The sequence below is a fragment of the Thalassophryne amazonica genome, chromosome 10, assembly GCF_902500255.1.
Source record: "Thalassophryne amazonica chromosome 10, fThaAma1.1, whole genome shotgun sequence".
In the NCBI taxonomy this organism is placed as follows: domain Eukaryota; kingdom Metazoa; phylum Chordata; class Actinopteri; order Batrachoidiformes; family Batrachoididae; genus Thalassophryne; species Thalassophryne amazonica.
In genome coordinates, this window is record NC_047112.1 from 61083614 (window position 1) to 61104535 (window position 20922).

Below are 20922 nucleotides of genomic sequence, written 5' to 3' on the forward strand. Positions count from 1 at the left end.
AAAAATATAAACGCAACACTTTTGGTTTTGCTCCCATTTTGTATGAGATGAACTCAAAGATCTAAAACTTTTTCCACATACACAATATCACCATTTCCCTCAAATATTGTTCACAAACCAGTCTAAATCTGTGATAGTGAGCACTTCTCCTTTGCTGAGATAATCCATCCCACCTCACAGGTGTGCCATATCAAGATGCTGATTAGACACCATGATTAGTGCACAGGTGTGCCTTAGACTGCCCACAATAAAAGGCCACTCTGAAAGGTGCAGTTTTATCACACAGCACAATGCCACAGATGTCGCAAGATTTGAGGGAACGTGCAATTGGCATGCTGACAGCAGGAATGCCAACCAGAGCTGTTGCTCGTGTATTGAATGTTCATTTCTCTACCATAAGCCGTCTCCAAAGGCGTTTCAGAGAATTTGGCAGTACATCCAACCAGCCTCACAACCGCAGACCACATGTAACCACACCAGCCCAGGACCTCCACATCCAGCATGTTCATCTCCAAGATCGACTGAGACCAGCCACTCGGACAGCTGCTGAAACAATCGGTTTGCATAACCAAAGAATTTCTGCACAAACTGTCAGAAACCATCTCAGGGAAGCTCATCTGCATGCTTGTCGTCCTCATCGGGGTCTCGACCTGGCTCCAATTCGTCGTCGTAACCGACTTGAGTGGGCAAATGCTCACATTTGCTGGCATTTGGCACGTTGGAGAGGTGTTCTCTTCACGGATGATGTGAAGGAGATGTGATGCACTGCATGAGGCAAATGGTGGTCACACCAAATATTGACTGGTACCCCCCCCAATAAAACAAAACTGCACCTTTCAGAGTGGCCTTTTATTGTGGGCAGTCTAAGGCACACCTGTGCACTAATCATGGTGTCTAATCAGCATCTTGATATGGCACACCTGTGAGGTGGGATGGATTATCTCAGCAAAGGAGAAGTGCTCACTATCACAGATTTAGACTGGTTTGTGAACAATATTTGAGGGAAATGGTGATATTGTGTATGTGGAAAAAGTTTTAGATCTTTGAGTTCATCTCATACAAAATGGGAGCAAAACCAAAAGTGTTGCGTTTATATTTTTGTTGAGTATAGATGACACTAAATTCGACACACTGTAGCTTTAATATAACTTGAACCAGTTTCACCAGTAGATTAAGGCAACAGGTTTCCACGTGATTTTCTAGTAAAGTCATCTAATTGAGGATGAGAGTGTATTTACATTTAAATCCATTGCAGATCCATGCATCGAGTTGCATATGATCAGGTATTGTTGCAGTAGCACCATAAGCAGCAGCATCACCTCTGGCAGAAGAATTGTTAGGAGTGAGCGATCGAGCTTTCATGTTGCAGCTGATTGATTATCATGAGGACAGACAGCTGCAGGAATACTTGACCAAGCCCTGTTTCACAATTGACTGTGTTTTTACTTTATCTATATGTTGCAGAGAAACAACATGACGTGGAGATTTTGTCTCCGTCTCCGAAGGAGAAAGAAAAGAAGAAGAGGCCAATGTCACAGATCAGCGGGGTGAAAAAGGTCACCCAGAGCCACAGCCTAGCACCCACCTGCATTCCCCGCTTTGGAGTAACCACCCCACATGAAAGTAATCTGGCCATGGTGGGTCCACAAGCACTGATGCAAACATAAACGTGCACGCAAAAACACTTTGTATCTTATTGTTGTTGATTTTTACTTCTTCAGGAGATTGAGGACATTAATCGTTGGGGTTTAGATATATTCAAGATAGCAGAGTTTTCAGGAAACCGCCCTCTAACGGTCGTCATGTACTCCGTCTTCCAGGTAGGTTCCATTTTAAGGCTGTCCACTGCACAGACCAGTCGTAACAATGACAAGTAAATAACATTGTGATTCTGGTTGATGTGACCTTTGCCATCTTCTCCAGGAGCGAGACCTTCTAAAGACATTTAAGATTCCAGTTGATACTTTCATCACCTTCATTATGACCTTGGAGGACCATTACCATGCTGATGTAGCTTACCATAACAACATTCATGCTGCTGACGTAGTGCAGTCCACCCATGTTCTCCTGTCTACACCAGCTCTGGAAGTAAGCTATGGAGTCATTCTGTTACAGAAAAATTGAATTCAGTTTCTTTATACAGTGCCAAATCACACCATAAGTCATCCCAAGGAGCTACACAAGAGTAAAGATTAAGAGCAAGCACATTGGTGACAGTGGTGAGGAAGAAACCTCAAGCAGACCAGACTCAGTGTAGTGACCATCGGCTTTGGCCATACTACAACCCCAATTCCAATGAAGTTGGGATGTTGTGTAAAATGTAAATAAAAATAGAATACAATGATTTGCAAATCCTCTTCAACCTATATTCAATTGAATACACCACAAAGACAAGATATTTAATGTTCAAACTGATAAACTTTGTTTTTGTGTAAATATTTGCTCATTTTGAAATGGATGCCTGCAACATGTTTCAAAAAAGCTGGGACAGTGGTATGTTTACCACTGTGTTACATCACCTTTTCTTCTAACAACACTCAGTAAGCGTTTGGGAACTGAGGACACTAATTGCTGAAGCTTTGTTGGTGGAATTCTTTCCCATTCTTGCTTGATGTACGACTTCATTTGTTCAACAGTCCAGTGTCTCCGTAGTTGAATTTTGCGCTTGATAATGCGTTACACATTTTCAGTGGGTGACAGGTCTGGACTGCCGGCAGACCATTCTAGTACATGCACTCTTTTAACTACGAAGCCACGCTGTTGTAACACGTGCAGAATGCGGCTTGGATATTGTCTTGCTGAAATAAGCAGGGACGTCCCTGAAAAAGACGTTGCTTGGATGGCAGTATGTGGTGTTCCAAAACCTGGATGTACCTTTCAGCATTGATGGTGCCATCACAGATGTGTAAGTTGCCCATGTCATGGGCACTAACACACCCCCATACAATCACATATGCTGACTTTTGAACTTTGCACTGGTAACAATCTGGATGGTCTTTTTCCTCTTTTGTCAGGAGGACATGACGTCCATGATTTCCAAAAACAATTTGAAATGTGGACTGATCAGACCACAGCACACTTTTCCACTTTGCGTCTGTCCATTTCAAATGAGCTCAGGCCCAGAGAAGGCGGTGTTTCTGGATGTTGTTGATGTTAGAGTTTTAACTTGCACTTGTAGATGTAGCGACAAACTGTAACTGACAATGGTTTTCTGAAGTGTTCCTGAGCCCAATGATGTCAACACAATGATGTCGGTTTTTAATGCAGTGACGCCTGAGGGATTGAAGGTCACAAGCATTCAATGTTTGTTTTCGGCCTTGCCGCTTACGTGTAGAAAGTTCTCCAGATTCTCTGAATCTTCTGATTATATTATGGACTGTAGATGAGGGAATTCCTAAATTCCTTGCAATTGAACATTGAGAAATATTGTTAAATATTGTTGCTGCTGGACTATTTTTTCATGCAGTTTTTCACAAAGTGGTGATCCTCGCCCCATCTTTGCTTGTGAATGGCTGAGCCTTTTGGGGATGCTCCTTTTATACCCAATCATGACACTCACCTGTTTCCAATTAACCTGTTCAAATGGTAAATGGACTGCATTTATATTGCGCTTTTCCATCTGCATCAGACGCTCAAAGCGCTTTACACATCAGTGTCCCCGATGTGAGGCTGCTACCATGCAAGGTGCCCACTACACACCAGGAGCAACTAGGGGATTAAGGCCCTTAGTGATTTTCTGGGCAGGCTGGGATTTGAACTGAGGATCCTCTGGTCTCAAGCCCAATGCTTTAACCACTAGACCATCACCTCCCCGTTCACCTGTGGAATGTTCCAAACAGGTGTTCTTTGACCATTCATCAACTTTCCCAGTCTTTTGTTGCCCCTGTCCCAGCTTTTTTGAAACGTGTTGCAGGCACCCATTTCAAAATGAGCAAATATTTGCACAAAACAAAAAGTCTATCAGTCTGAACATTAAATATCTTGTCTTTGTGATGTGTTCAATTGGTATATTCTGTCATAGTCACACCTCTCGTCAGTTCAGCTCACACACCAAAGCCACACTCGTGGGGCACTTAGACAAATTTCACTGCAAGAACGACAGTGATTGTCTGCAGACTGTTGTCGTGCCAAGAGTGCAAATGGCTGCCCATTTTCTAAGTGCCATGCGTGTGGTGTTAGATGTACGTGCATGTCACCAGGAATTTGGCCGACACCTGCCACGAGAGGGTTCAATGGGCTCGCACAGCCCACACTCTTTCAGCTGCTGGTGTGCACAAATAGTTGTAGCAACAGGTGTATGAGGTGTTGGAAGCAGCTACGAAATTACATGGTTTGCATACGATTCCTGCTTCATGCGCACTTAATGCGCAATTCGACTAAATTCGCACTATGTGTGAAGGGGCCCTAATTAATTGCCTGGCGATCACACGTATGCAATACGTGTGTGGGGGCTTCATTGATATTGTGGACTTATTATTTGGAAATCTTTACAACTGGGTGAGTAGCAGGTTCCTTTTTTTGTCTTTTGCTTTATCTTCTTTCAGTAGAGCAGTCAATGAAAGTAAAATTTTAAATTTACTTTGAGAGATTCTGTGGGAATTTGGATCTGGTTGTGTGTATGCAGTACATTAGCGCGCAGCTCAGCTGTTAATTGCGGCTTTGTACATGGCATCAGATGTCACAGATGTGAGCAGATCTGATAGATGTGATCACATGTGACTGCACAGATCTGATCAGAAAGTGTCAGATCTGATCACATCCGTGACATTTCACATCATGTACAAAGGCAATAAAACAGCTGACATGTGGGTTAAAGTGGCTGCTGCGCTGTTTTAACGGCTGCTTTAGCCACTTTAACCCACATAGCTGTTTTGTTGCTGCTCTGTACATGCACGTGGAATGTCTCTGTGATATTGTTTTTCACAGACAACATTATGACATAGATATATCTTTGTTTTGATTTTAACAGGCTGCATTTATGACTAATGGCTGCAGATGCACTAAACCAGAGGTCTTAAACTCGTTCCAGAAAGGGCAGAGGGGTTGCAGTCTTTCTTTGCAACCACCCACTCCACCAGGTGATTTCACTGATTAACATCACTTTGAGCGGGTGGAATCATTTACTCAAAGAAATCACCTGGTGGAGTGGGTGGTTGCAAAGAAAGACTGCAACCCCTCTGCCCTTTCTGGAACAAGTTTGACACCTCTGCACCAAACCTTCTCAGGGCTGCTGCTTTTACCATGACTGCATCAAAATGAACAGTTATCACTTAAAAACGAGTCATCATAACACTAGGTCACACTTGTGTAAACTTTGGAATTAATCTGTGCCTCAGTTCTAGCAGCTACATTCCATTCAAACATGCGCTGGGACGCTTCTAATAGTCACGTCACCGCTGTTGGAAACACACGAGTACTTTGTTTTCAGTAGTCTCCTTTGCTGTTTGTTGTAAATGTCGTATACTTTGAAACCTGTCACGGAAGTGCACAGTCATCCCGATGGATCATCGGATGGTCACTAGCAGCCAAAATCGTAATTGTTATGATTTTGCAGCAGCATGTCCTTTAAGTTGTTTTCTTGTTGTCGTTGTAGTTGTTTTTTTTTTTTGTTTTGTTTTATGTAGAGGGCCAGTCTGCACAGAATGTACCAAAATCTGAAGCGACATAGTGTGCATCTGGAAAGTATTCACAGCACTTTTTCCACATTTTGTTATGTTACAGCCTTATTCCAAAATTCTACTCACGACACCCCATAATGACAACATGGAAAAGGTTTTTTTTTTTTTTTTTCAAATTTGTAAAAATAAAAGTAAGTATTCACACCCTTTGCTCAGTACTTTGTTGATGCACTATTGGCAGCAATTACAACCTCAAGTCTTCTTGAATATGATGCCACAAGCTTGGTGCACCTATCTTTGGGCAGTTTTGTCCATTACTCTTTGCAGCACCTCTCAAGCTCCATCAGCTTGGATGGGGACCGTCCATGCACAGACATTTTCAGATCTCTCCAGAGATGTTCAGTCCATTTCAGGTTTGGGCTCTGGCTGGGCCATTTAAGGACATTCGTAGACTTGTCCTGAAGCTACTGCTTTGATATCTTGGCTGTGTGCTTAGGGTCACTGTCCTGCGGAAAGATGAACCTTCACCCCAGTCTGAGGTTAAGAGCACTCTGGAGCAGGTTTTTATCCAGGATCTCTCTGTACATTGCTGCATTAATTTTTCCCTCAATCCTGACTAGTCTCCCAGTTCCTGCTGCTGGAAAAACATCTCCACAGCATGGTGCTGCCACCAACATGCTTCACTGTAGGGATGGTGTTTGATTTCCTCCAAACATGACACCTGGCATTCACACCAAAGAGTTCAATCTTTGTCTCTTCAGACCAGAGAATTTTGTTTCTCATGGTCTAAAGGCCCTGTCACACCGTGACGATTTAGCCAGCATATGCCAGCCGTATTAAAAAATGCTGGCATAAGTCTAATAAGTTAACGGTACGTTTTTTATAAGTTAAGAGCACGCTGAAGCACGTTGAAGCACGTTGAAGCTCACAAATATACATCTTAATACGCTGAGCTCCTTGAAAAATTTTGGGCATGTTGAAAATCTTCAAGGAGTGCCAGTGCGTGACTCATACATACTGCAAATGCGGGACATAAGTTGTAGGTAAGTTATCCGATTGTTGACACACGTTTCTTGTCATTTACTCATAAATATGTTCATCAATGCTGCCCACTGATTGCCTGAAACCTGCAGTCCTCATGCGGACAGACTGTTTCATTCGCACACGGAGTAAATATTACCTGTTCGCTTCAGTCTAATCCATCATGTATCCACATAAAGCTCCTGATTTTGGAAAATGATGTCTGAAAATATTTTACTGTCGTAGCTGGAAACATAACGTTTTAAAGCAAGTCCCTCTGTGGTATTTCTGCTGTAGGTGCGTTTCTCAGAGGATGCCCATGTCCTCTTCTGATCACACAGAAGTACTGCACATCTTTAAACTTTTAAAGTGCCGTCACTGTCGGTGTCATCATCAGACGACCTGATTGATTAGGTGTGATCACACAGCACAGATTGCTGTGATCACACAGCACAGATTGCTGTGATCACACAGCACTTAATTCAGGTCTGATCGCACCTGATCACGGTCGGCTGGTGCTTTAAATGTATAAATCACCACAGCATTTCATTACTCAGGTCTGTGATGACCTGATCAGGTCCGCCGATCAGACCTGATCAGAAAGCATCCACTTGGTGATTTAAAAGTTTAAAGAGTCACAGCACTGCATTCATTCATGGCAGTGTTTACCACAGCCAGTCAAATCATCAGCATTCTGTACACAATGAAAATGGTCCACCAAGATAAAAGATGAAATTAAAAAAATAAAATATTGTTAAATTACTGTGTTTCTGATGCGCATCACACTGTGCAATACCGACCCGAACCACTTGGTGGAAACGGGGCTGTCAGCATACGCTGGTTAATCGTCAAGGTGTGACATCTGCATTAATTTACTAGACATGTGGCAGCGTATGGCAGCGTTTTTAATACATTTGGCATACGCAGGCTAAATCGTCAAGCTGTGACAGGGCCTTATGGCCCAGTTACATGGCACTTAATGAAGGGCAAGGAAGCCCTAACGAAACAAGAAATCTGGACTTTCGTTGACTTTCGTTGGCATCGTTTAACCTTCGTGCAGCTTTGTTCCTGCAGCTGTCATGATTTTTAAACTGTTGAAAAATTTGAATGAAGGGCAACGAAAAATTTCAATTTGTCCGTGTTTCGTTTTTCTCTCGTTCTTGACGTTTTTAAATTGTTTGTTTAGTTTTTGTAACATTATTGTTTAGTTTGACTTCGTTCGACCAGCTGAGTGTTTTCACACAGTGCAGAAGTCGGTTTGTGAGATCTGCTGCTGCTGCTTTTTTTATCTGGGTGGGGAGTCAGGTTCAGTGGGCTCAGGCACCTTATATAGGGAAGAATTCATCTTTTGTGTGGATACAATTAATTATTTTGCCACAAGCAACTGCTGAATTTGAACAACAAAAAAGTTGCATAATTTCCGACGGTACTTGAACACAGCGGTAGCAAGAGCAGCAGCACCTGCATGCGCTTATAATTTTTTATTAAATATAACAATATGAGTGTAGGAATGACAATCCAGCCCTTATGTACCCACGGCAACAGGTAGATAATTCAAATGATTACATAAAGAGGCGTTCTGGAAGGCAGAATTCACGTTGTGGATCAGCTGCAGCTGGTGGAATAACCACACGAGTCAATGCGCGGCGTTCATACGGACTAATCAATTTACCGCAGTCTAGCATTAGGGGTCTCCAATTGGTTCAGAATGCTGCAGCCAGACTTTTGACATGAAGCAGAAAGTACAACCACATTACACCCATTTTGCCATCCCTTCAATGGCTTCCTGTCCCAGTGAGATCAGATTTTAAGGTTCTGCTACTAACCTATAAAATTATTCATGGGCTGGCACCTCCCTACCTAGCTGACCTAATTAAACCTTACGTACTGGCCCGGGCTTTACGTTCTCAGGGTGCAAGACTACTTTGTGTCCCTAAGGTGAATAAGAAGTCTGCGGGTCACAGAGCTTTCTCTTATCGTGCCCCTGTTCTGTGGAATGATCTCCCTGCATCAATAAAACAGTCAGATTCTGTGGAGATTTTCAAGTCCAGATTTAAGACGCACTTATTTTCCGTTTCATATGGCTAGCATACTGGTACAGTTTTCTTTTACGCTTTTTACTCTTTTAATTCATTTATTAGTAATTGGAGCGGGCTGCGGCCTCAACTTTACCTAAATTCTGGGTCTTTTAGTGAAGTTAGGGCTAGTGGCCAGCGATCACCTTAGTATTTCTCTGTTTTTCTTGTTGTTTAATGCTGACAAATTATACAGTATTTTTTGTCTTTCTGATGCCTGATTCTGTTTTTTCTCTGTTTAAGGTGCAGCTCCATCCAGAGATGGGAGTTGTATTCATGTTGGCTATCCTCCTGTCCTGTGCGCCAATAGCATTTCTTGTATATTCATCCATGAATTGTTCTGTGAATTGTTCTGTAATTTATGTTTGTAGCATGGCCCAAGCAGAGGGTCACCCCTTTGAGTCTGGTCTGCTTGAGGTTTCTTCCTCAGAGGGAGGCTTTCCTTACCACTGTTGCTTTGGGGGTTGGTAAGGTTAGACCTTACCTGTGTGAAGCGCTTTGAGGCAACTCTGTTGTGATTTGGTGCTATATAACTGAAAATAAATTGAATTGAAATAGTTCAGGAATCGCCATGTGACAGGGCCATTAAGAGTCCTTCAGGTGCCTTTTGGCAAACTCCAGGCAGGCTGCCATGATTAATTGATCGCTCAGTTTAGATGGGCAGCCAGCTCTAGAGAGAGTCCTAGTGGATCTGAACATCTTCCATTTACAGATGATGGAGGCCACTGTGCTCATTGGGACCTTCAAAACAGCAGAAATGTTTCTGTACCCTTCCCCAGATTTGTGCCTCAAGACAATCCTGTCTCGAAGGTCTACAGACAATTCCTTTGACTTCATGCTTGGTTTGTGCTCTGACATGCACTGGCAACTGTGGGACCTTATATGTAGCCAGGTTTGTGTCTTTCCAAATCATGTCCAATCAACTGAACTGATCCAAGATCGACTCCAATTAAGCTGTAGAAACATCTCAAGGATGATCACTGGAAACAAGATGCACCTGAGCTCAATTTTGAGCTTCATGACAAAGGCTGCGAATAGTTTTGTACATGTGATTTCTTTCTTCTTCTTCTTCTTCTTCTAAATTTGTAATCTCAAAAAAAAAACAAAAAAACTTTTTTTCACATTGTCATTGTGGGGTATGTGTGTAAAGTTTTGAGGGAAAAAATTAATTTCAACCATTTTGGAATAAGGCTGTAACATAAAATGTGGAAAAAGTGAAGCTCTGTGAATAATTTCTGGATGCACTGTAATATACTCAAAACTAAGGAGCACAGTATAATATCAAAATTTACCCCCAAAGTTGCATCTGCTAGCAGAGGCACCCATTTTCCCCGAGTTAAAAATTTTCAGCATTTTTCATTAAAGAAATAAAAAAAATGTAAGCACGCTGTTGGAATTAGCACACTAATGCTGTGGTTTTAGGCTATAAATAAACTACAGCACTGACAGACTGCTCTTGTTCAGTCTTTTCAAAATACTGTATAATTGTGTTAAAATGATCAAACTGTGCTGTTTCCAAGTGTTAAGATATTTTTGCACATTTTGATTATTTTATTTGTCATTTATTTATTTATTGTTTATTGTTCTGCATTGTATAGACTTAGAATAATTAATACCATTATTCCACACACTCCAATACAGTCGGTGGGAGTATGCACTTCTAAAGCTGGTTTGCAAACTGCAGATAAGCACAAAGAAGTAATTTTATTTTTATTATTAATTGACAAGTGTTTAAGTTAATCAGTTTGAAGTTTATTTTCAGACTGTGACTGACAGAAACGCTTGTCTGGCAGTGATTTCTCCTTTCTGCTAATAGACTAGATATGACGTTGGCAATCATACTGAATTCTCGCAATCCATGAGATGTTATTGAGACCACAACAATCATGGCAGCAAAAATGAAGTCTTGAAGAACAGAAAGTAATCTGTTTGGGGGAGGTGATGGTCTAGTGGTTAAGGTGTTGGGTTTAAGACCAGAAGATCCTCGGTTCAAATCCCTGCCTGACTGGAAAATCACTAAGGCCCCTTGGGCAAGGTCCTTAAGCCCCTATTGCTCCTGGTGTGTAGTGAGCGCCATGTATGGCAGCACCCTGACATCCGGGTGAATATGAGGCATAATTGTAAAGCGCTTTGAGAATCTGATGCAGATGGAAAAGCACTATATAAAGGCAGTCCATTTACCATTTATTTATTTAATCAGTCCGCGCTTGACAGTGGTGCAAAAGTTAAACTCAGAAATACCCAGTTCAGGAAGCCATGATCATAAGCCATTCCTTGCCAGAGTTTGGAAGTGATCAGACCTGTCTCAGTGGAGCAGTTGGCAGAATAAAACTGGGCTGCAACAAACATCCTCACAACACAAATTATAGGTACGATGATGTCAACCTCGCAACATAAATACAGAACCTCTGTCTAAAGAGGGGGCAGTGTGCACACACATGGCTTTTGCTTACAAGTTTTGGTTTAGAAATATTACCTTGTGAAAACAAATCAAACCAAAGTAAACAACAATGAGCCTCATAACATTTTCATGCCTGGTACAGACCAAGCAAATTAACTATTATGGCCTGGTCACACAGCACACAGTGATCGCTGAATGAAAAAAGTCGCAAAGTCACAAATCGCCAAGAAAAGGTGGACGAATGATCCTGCACCTTCCCCATCACCAAAAAGCCTGCAAATCAAGAGCGCAAAAAGGAACAAAACAAAACCGAAACTAACGAAAGAAAAATGAAGTGAGCGTCAACCTTAATACTTTAAACAAAGTCAAAATGAAGCCTTCACGATGACACCGGGTATGAGACCCAGCGCAGCCAGCCTTGTCCTCATGTCCGCAGAACCTGCAGGTGTGGGATTTGGTTATCCTGACAGGAGGTGAGAGGTGTTGTTTGTCTTCACAACAACAACGTGTGTGCATTTGAAGCCCAGCCACAAATGGTTGAAACATGCATAGATAAAGTAGTTGATAAAACATTCTTACTGCTATTGTTTCTGTATGACAACGTTGCTTTTCGTCCCAAACATGGACGAGTCATCAGCGATGCAAGGATGTTATGTGCAGCTCATTGGAGCTTAAGGTATTGATCCGTTCAGATATCATCAATGTTCGTGCAAGACTTCGGACTTGGAAGGTTGGGAGACGTTGGACAACAATCAAACGGAACGCTGACATTACAGAAACTACGCAAACGATATGGAACCATCAAGACAGACAGCAAAACAGAATATGGACGAATTGAGGTTGTCGTCAGGATGCGTTCACATGTTTCAGCAGTTTTAAAATTCTAACAAAGCACTTACCATTTGTTCCTGCCAGCTGCAGGAACAAAGCTGAATGATGGTTAAACAATGCCTCCGAAAGTCAACATAAGTCCTGATTTCATGTTTTGTTTTGTCTTCAGTGTCCTTCATTAGTGCCATGTGACCGGAGCTTTAGGTTTCAAAGTGCCTTAAGTGATGGAAGGCATAACCTTCCAATGTACGGCATATCAAATACATAGTCTTTTGTTATTATGTCATGTTGTTTTGATTTCCTGTTTTTTCACCTTTGTAAAGCTTTGTAAAATCCTTGTAACAGAATGGCCGCTGAGTCTGGTCTGCTTGAAGTTTCTTCCTCAGTATCATCAGAGGGAGTTTTTCCTTACCACTGTCGCCTGTGTGCTTGCTCTAGGGGTTCATAAGGTTAGACCTTGTTTGTGTGTGCACCATGAGGCAGCTTTGTTGTGATTTGGTGCTATATAAAATGTAATAAATTGAAATTAGAAGGCTTTATCAAAACTATACATGTTAAACCTACTCCCCTACTTAGAAAGAAGAGAGAGGTCTGTAATTTTCATCATAGGTACACTTCAGCTATGAGAGGCAAAGGAAATAATTGTAGGATTTTTAAAGAATTTGTACATTATGGTGGAAAATAAGTATTTCGTCAAAAGCAAAAGTTTAACTCAATACTTTGTAACATAACCTTTGTTGGCAATGACAGAGGTCAAACGTTTCCTATAAGTCTTCACCAGGTTTGCACACTCTGTAGCTGGTATTTTGGCCCATTCCTCCATGCAGATCTCCTTTAGAGCAGTGATGTTTTGGGGCTGTCACTGGGCAACATGGACTTTCAACTCCCTCAACAAATTTTCTATGGGGTTGAGGTCTGGAGACTGGCTAGGCCACTCCAGGACCTTGAAATGCTTTTCACAGAGCCACTCCTTCATTGCCCGAGCACTGTGTTTGGGATCACTGTCATGCTGGAAGACCCAGCCATGTTGCATCTTCAATGCTCTCACTGATGGAAGGAGGTTTTGGCTTAAAATCTCATGATATATGGCCCCGTTCGTTCTTTCCTTAACACGGATCAGTCATCCTGTCCCCTTTGCAGAAAAACAGCCCCAAAGTATGATGTTTCCACCCCCATGCATTATTGTAGATATGGTGTTCTTGGGATGCAACTCAGCATTCTTCTTCCTTCAAACACGACAAGTTGAGTTTTTACCAAAATGTTCTATTCTGGTTTCATCTGACACCATGATATTCTCCCAATCCTCTTCTGGATCATCCATATCCTCTCTGCAAACTTCAGACAGGCCTGGACATGTACTGGCTTAAGCAGGGGAACACGCCTGGCACTGCAGGATTAGAGTCCCTCTCTGCATAGTGTGTAGCCTTTGTTACTTTGGTCCCAGCTCTCTGCAAGTCATTCATCAGGTCTCTCTGTGTTGTTCTGGGATTTTTGCTCACCGTTCTCATGATCATTTTGACCCCAAGGGATGACATCTTGCGTGGAGCCCCAGATCAAGGGAGATTATCAATGGTCTTGTATATCTTCCATTTTCTTACAGTTGCTCCCGCAGTTGATTTTTTTACACCAACCTGCTTGCCTTTTGTAGATTCACTCTTCCCTGCCTGGTGCAGGTCTACAATGTTCTTCCTGGTGTCCTTCAATAGCTCTTTGGTGTTGGCCATGGTTGAGTTTGGAGTCTGACTGTTTGAGGCTGTGGATAGGTGTCTTTTATACAAATAACAAATTCAACAGGTGCCAGTAATACAGGTAGCAGGTGGAGGACAGAAGAGTTACAGGTTACAGGTCTGTGAGAGCCAGAAATCTTGCTTGTTTGTGGGTGACCAAATAGTTATTTTCCACCATGGTTTACAAATAAATCCTTTAAAAATCCTACAATTTGATTTCCTGGATTTTTTTTTTCTCATTTTGTCTCTCATAGTTGAAGTGTACCTATGATGAAAATTACAGACCTCTCTCATCTACCTAAGTCGGAGAACTTGCAAAATCAGGGGCTGACAAAATATTTTTTTGCCCCACTGTGCATATATATATATATATATATATATATATATATATATAATATATATATATATATAATAAATATATATATATATATATATATATATATATATATATATATATATAATATACATATATATATATATATATATACGAGTTCTGTCAATAAAGTAACGATCCTTTTATTTTTTCAAAAACTATATGAATTTCATTCATATGTTTTTACGTCAGACATGCTTGAACCCTCGTGCGCATGCGTGAGTTTTTCCACGCCTGTCGGTGATGTCATTCGCCTGTGAGCACGCCTTGGGAAGGAGTGGTCCCGCCCCCTCGTCGGATTTTCATTGTCTGGAAATGGCGGAATGAAAAGGATTTTTTTTCCATCAGAATTTTTTCAGAAGCTGTTAGAGACTGGCACCTGGAAACCATTTGAAAAATTTATCTGGCTTTCGGTGAAAATTTTACGGGCTTCACAGAGAATAAGGACTGTTACTACAGCTTTAAGGACCCCTTTAAGGACGCTCGGCGCACCGCGCTCCGAGCTGCGACGACGCGGCACAAGCCACCGGACCATTTCTAAACGGATGGCTCTGTGGATATGAGACCGTTGTGTGCTCTTTCTCTGGTTATCACAAGAGCTGGACATCAGCCATTTTCCAGCAGATTTCACTTTTAACAAGAGATTTTGTCATGGAAAGCCGCGCGGAGGCTTCGCGCGTTAAGACCGATTCGCTTTGGAAGCGAGACAAAGGAACACCTCCGTTTCGGCGTGTCAGAGGACAAGTTGGGACATGTCTATCTCGGCTTTCAATGCTTACCAGTCCAGTAAGTATCAGTGAAATTGTGGAGAGCTGGGCATGTCCCAACTTGTCTTTTATCACTCCGAAATGGAGGTGTTCCTTTGTCTCACAATATATATATATATATATTGCTGGATAATTTCCATTCTATGATTTTTAAATACAGATTATTGTATATGTTTTTTCTTCTGAAAGACTGTACTTTCTGCCTACTGTCCATCACAGGCAGTGTTCACAGACCTGGAGATCATGGCTGCTCTTTTCGCCAGTGCCATCCATGATGTTGACCACCCAGGAGTCACCAACCAGTTCCTTATAAACACCAGTAGGTTCTGCCCTCTCTCCATCTACATCTGCATGCTGGCAGATCTTAATGTAAAAGCAAATAAAATAATAATAATAATAATAAAAACCCCTTCAGAACTTTGTATTAACTAAATCATCTGGCTACTTCAATTACTTTAAAAATACTCAAAACACTGCACAGGTCCAGGGTGTTTTAATACTCAGACATCAAAGTCTGGAAAGCTACTTACAGCTTGATTAGCTTTAGTTATTCAGTGTTATATTATGGCTGAATAGATCCTTGTCATTTGATTGGTGGATTGCATGTCACGTGACATGGATTATTTGTACCATTTGCCATTGTGTTCCACTTACCGTGTAATAATGGGATTTTGCGTGCAATTTTGGTATATATGTTTTTTGCTATTGCACGTTGTGACCACCACGTGTGCTCACACTACCGGTGACGGTGGTTAGTTTAAAAACAAATTGAGGCTGCTCATTCTCCAGATATGAAAAAAACTAATCCAGTACACTGTAAGCCAACTGGAGGCATTTGCAGTACTGGCTGGGACGTGTCTACGTGGCGTGGCACTGCTGTCAGATGAAGAGCTCGACACATTTCTGTTGCAATTTTTCGCTGGACTGAGAAAAGCAGATGGTAGTCTATACACAAAGAGCTCAATTCACGGCATCATCAGGATTGTTTTTGAACTATCTGACTATTTTTGCCGAGTGACCGAGCTCGGTCACTCGGGAGGAGCTCGGAGTCGAGCCGCTGCTCCCCACGTCGAAAGGAGTCAGTTGAGGTGGCTCGGGCATCTTTTCCGGATGCCCCCTGGACGCCTCGCTGGAGAGGTGTTCCAGGCACGTCCCATTGGGAGGAGGCCCCGGGGAAGACCCAGGACACGCTGGAAGGATTACATCTCTCGGCTGGCTTGGGAACGCCTTGGGGTTCCCCCGGAGTAGCTGGGGGAGGTGTGTGGGATCGGGAGGTCTGGGCGGCCTTACTTGAGCTGCTGCCCCCGCGACCCGACTCCGGATAAAGAGGAAGAAAATGGATGAATGGATGGATGACTATTTTTGCAAGTTGACTGAGAACAACTTTGAATTGGACTGGACTGGACTTCTTCATGTTTTAGCAGTGACACACACTAAAATGTCTTTTTTCTCTTGTTTATAAATTAATAAAATATCAAATGACAAGGATATTTGCTGTTATATAAAACAAATACTGAATGTTTTTTCATTTGTTCAATGGAAAAGAATAATCCATTCGGTGAGAGATGAAATGTTTCATTCAACAATGCTGACATGCAATCCACCAATCTTTTGAGAAATACTTCTCTTTCTTAATTTATCATCCAATGTTGGCAAGGTATCATATGATGTGTCCAAACAGACTGTATTGGTCCAATTTGTATTGGACAAAAACCTGTGTGATGTCACCCATAGGGTTTCTATAGAGAATCTGCTCTGTTTTGGAGCCAGCCTCAAGTGGCCAGTCAAGGAACTGCAACTTTTCTTCTGGTAGGGCTTCATCTGACGCCTTCAAAGCTTACCACTTGGTCTAATGCTTCATTCAGAACCCTCGGAAACTCGGAAAGACCCAATATATGAAATCCCTACCTCCAGAAAAAGTGTATTCCAGAGATTACCTCAGAGACAACTACTTAGCCTATCACAGTAGAGCTAGGCTAGCATTATCTTTTGTGCTAAATTAAATCATCAAAGATGTTTTTGCTGATGTGTGGTGTGCTAGCTTAACTAATAGAATGTGGGCATAGAACAGAGGTGCCCAAGTTCAGTCCTCGAGATCTACCTTCCTGACACTCTTAGTTGTCTCCCTGCTCCAACACACCTGAAAAATGAAAATGAAAAGCTCATTTAAAGCCTGCTAACACGTCTTTCATTGGATTCAGATGTGTTGGAACAGGGAAACAACTAAGACTGTCAGGAAGGTAGATCTCAAGGACCGAACTTGGGCACCCCTGGCATAGAATGTGAATATGTTACATATGACAGTAATGTCTTCTTAAAATTTTATTTATAGATGCTTTTTCAGCATTAGTAACATTGTGTCTAACCATTCGCAAATGCGGCTGCAATGAATGGCAGTGACGTGAACTCTGAATCCTCGAGTTGCTCCATTTCCTCATGAGTTTCTGAGTGAAAATTCCGGCCCAGCTGAGCATTCACGACATCTTTCTGCGAGCTGGAGGTCAGAATCTCTGACCTTCTGAGTGTTTTGAGCGCAGCATAAATCCTGCTTCTGAAAAGCTTTATAAGGCTACAGCCATTTAAAGGTATAGTGCCACTGGGCTTTTTACCACAGGCCAAAAAAATGCCCATCTGGTATTGCAAAGACTTTGCGTCCGTCTGTCCGTCCATCTGTCTGTGCTCAGCATAAGTCCATTCCTATTATTGCCAGGATCTTCAAATTCACAGGGACCATTCTTGGGACATAGACCTTGGACAAGTTAAAAAATGGCTAACCTTGACCTATTTTAAGAGATCAAAAGGTCACATTCTGTTTCCTGTTTTTATGCTCATAAGGCCGAGGGTATTTTAACATTGCGTTATATTTAAGATTGAAGTCATAAAAGAATTTTCTTTGGTACCACTATAATTGTATTCCTTACCCCTCGCTCACAATGCCTCCGGTGTTACCGTTGTGGGGTACAGATGCGGGACCTGCACAAAATCCAAGTCATTAAAAAGATACAAACCTCTCTCAGTGCCCACGGAGCTCTGCAGCTGCAGTTACCGAGACCCTGTGGCGCTGCGGATTTTTCTGCAAGAAGTCGATCCTTGGGGCTGCCAGAGTGCTCGCATCAAAACAGTGAGTGTAGACTCTGGACCTGTTGCCGGAGTTGGCCGCAGCTCCGCTCAGCAGACGGGGGCGGTGTGAGTGGCCCGCTGCGGTGTTTACCGAGCCTGCAGACTCGGTAAGCGCATTGGAGGCAGTGAGAGCAAGGCCTTAGCATTTAGATAAGACTGCTGGGATAGGCTCCAGCCCTCTCCCCGATGACCCTTAATTGGAGTAAGCGGTTGAAGATGAGCGAGTGAGTGAGCATTTAGATAAGGGATTCATAATATGATCTTGCCAATATGATCAAAATTCATGCTGTCTGGAAACAGTTTAGAATTTCATTGCATGAGGGGAAGAAATTCAAGGGATCAGACCCTATGACCAACATTTGGTTGATTTGAAAGTGATTTACAAGAAATCTTATGGATGTTAATGTAAGGTGGGTCACAGGTAGTCTCAAAACATCATGCATGTACACACGCGCTTCCTCTTGTAGTTACTCTGCATGACGGAGATGAAGGAAAAGACAATATTCGCTATGGAATTTCCCAGCAGAAAATATGTCCTCTTCATTAAAAATGAGCTGTAATTTTGCAAATTTTTACAAAAATAAACCTGTGTCAAAATTCTTGGATTTTGGTAGAAACTAAATTTTCTCAGTTTGTGAAATTTGAAAGGCCCTATAGCTTGAACTTTTTTTAAAATAATGAAACGGATGTGGGCAATTATTCGTAAGATATTCCAATGGAGTAGTAGAGTTGAGAAATGATTAGTTTGCACCATCTGTCATGCTTAGTTATCATATTACAGGGTAACACGTTATATGCCATAGAATCCAGTGGACATCAACATTGTTTGACCTTTACTGTGGACACCAAACAGTCAACATAATCAAAACTATTCCATTTATTAATCCTATTAGCTCAACCAATAATTTGCATCACTTTTTACTAAAATTTGAGTAACGTTAAAGCTACCTTGGCACTTGCACGAATTTTATCCCTGCACTGCGCAATTTGCACCAGATTGCATGCCAGTGCAGGAATCATATTTGTGCAAGTGGCAAGGCACCTTAACTTTTGACCCCTGCACAAACTGAAATTGACCTTTGTCACCATTTTTGCTATTTTTACCCCATAACTCTATAGAATTCAGTCATAGATCGTCCAAACTGTACCTTTTTGGAATCTTTATGATCAGACAAATAATGTGCTATAGTTTTTATATGACTGGAGCATCTTTTAATTTTGACCCCTGTGTAATTCATGTATTGATCCCTACCTGGCCGTCTGTTGACAATTCAAGCAGACACTCTGCTTTTTCAAAAGAGTAATGTTTAAGGAGTATTTGTGCCAAATTTGGTGCTTGTATCACCATTTGAAAGATTTTTTCAATTATCCGCTGCACTAAATTTCACACAGACAACTAAGAAATAATTCTACCAAATTGAAATAAATGTGTGAACAAACTAGTGTCTGTAGGGAAGAACACAACTCTGACACCTTGTACTGGCTTCTGTCTGCTTCTCATTTCCATGAATTCCTTTCATTCATTCAGTATTTGATGTACTAAAATATCCATATAATTTCATTGCTTATATTCTAATCTCACAAAAAAATTTAAGGCTAGGATACACTAGTTTTTGTTTTTGTTTTTTTTAATACTTATTTTTTATTGGGGTTTTTGCAGTAACAAAACAAACAAACGTGGGTCACTGTTTACATTTAGTTTACATTTTGTGTGTATTCTAACCATTTTTTCCAGCGTTTTAAAAAGACATGTCCTTGAAGTCTAAGGGAAAAGGTCAGTTTCTCCATAATGTAGATTTCTTCGATAATGTCCAGCCAGTGATTAAGACTTGGAGGGTCGGGTTTAGTCCAGTTCCTTGTGATACCTTTTTTCGATGCAACTGACATAACTTTAAAAAGGTATATGTCCTCTTTCTGAAAAGCCTCTTCTGTTAGAAGGCCGAGGAGATAGATTTGGGGATCCCTGGGAATTGCATATGACAAAATAGTTTGTGTTATTTCAAATACGTTGTCCCAGAAAGGTTTTAATTTTGTACACGTCCAAAAAATGTGAGAGTGATTGGCATTCGAGTGACCACACTGTCTCCAACACGGCTGAACAAACCCTTGTATTTTGGAGCTTGTTGTGGTTTGTTGTGTATTGCACATCTTCAGCCAATCACCCTCTAACAGGACAATGCTGAGTTCTTCTTCCCATTTAGATTTTATATGAAATGTGTTATTACCTTTTTGTTTTTGCAGCCCTTTATAAAGTTTGGATACTGTTTTACCGGGTAAAAGTTTATAAGCGTCTGTGAATACTTTCAAAAAGACATTATTTGTGCTGGGATCATCAGATTTAATTTCAACATTATAAAAATGACGAACCTGCAGATATCTGAATAAGTCTAAATTATCCAAATTAAATTCTACTTTCAATTTTCCGAAAGGTTTAAAAATATTTCCCTCAATAAATGTACACAGAGCTGATAAACCTTTTTCTTTCCAAGTTGAGAATGTGGAGTCCAACTTGCCTGGTTGAAACTGTGAAAAGGAGGGCCAGACCAAAATGCCGACTATCTTCGACAAATTATATTTTCTGATTATTCTATGCCATATAAATAAAGTGTTCTGTACAATACAGTTTTTGCTATTTGGCTTGTTCATACTGTCTCCCAATAATGCCATTGGTGGTATAGGCTCTAAATCTATCTCAATTTGTTTCCATCCTGATTCAAATTTAGGAGAACACCAACATGCTATATTTCTTAACTGGGCTGCAAAATAATATTTTTTCAGATTAGGAACAGCCAAGCCACCACTTTCTTTACATATTTGGAGTGTTTTAAGTTTAACCCTTGGTCTGGCACCTGCACATATAAATCGTGAAATTAATTTGTTCCAAGTATTAAAATGTGAGTCTGGGATTATAATGGCAGTGCCATAACAAAATATAAAAATCTTGGTAAAATTATTAAACTTCACTATCTCAATTCTTGAACCAAAATCCA

At 41.3% G+C, this 20922-nt stretch overlaps 1 protein-coding gene across 1 annotated transcript in view; it reads left to right on the forward strand.

The window, feature by feature from the left end:
- The window catches only part of LOC117518848 (cAMP-specific 3',5'-cyclic phosphodiesterase 4D-like), a 166908-nt gene that overhangs the window by 117329 nt on the left and 28657 nt on the right, over positions 1-20922 (forward strand). The window contains exons 8-11 of the mRNA XM_034180090.1: positions 1465-1637; positions 1722-1820; positions 1924-2088; positions 15032-15131. Coding sequence (XP_034035981.1) covers positions 1465-1637; positions 1722-1820; positions 1924-2088; positions 15032-15131 — 537 coding nt within the window. The remainder of the gene's footprint in view (positions 1-1464; positions 1638-1721; positions 1821-1923; positions 2089-15031; positions 15132-20922) is intronic.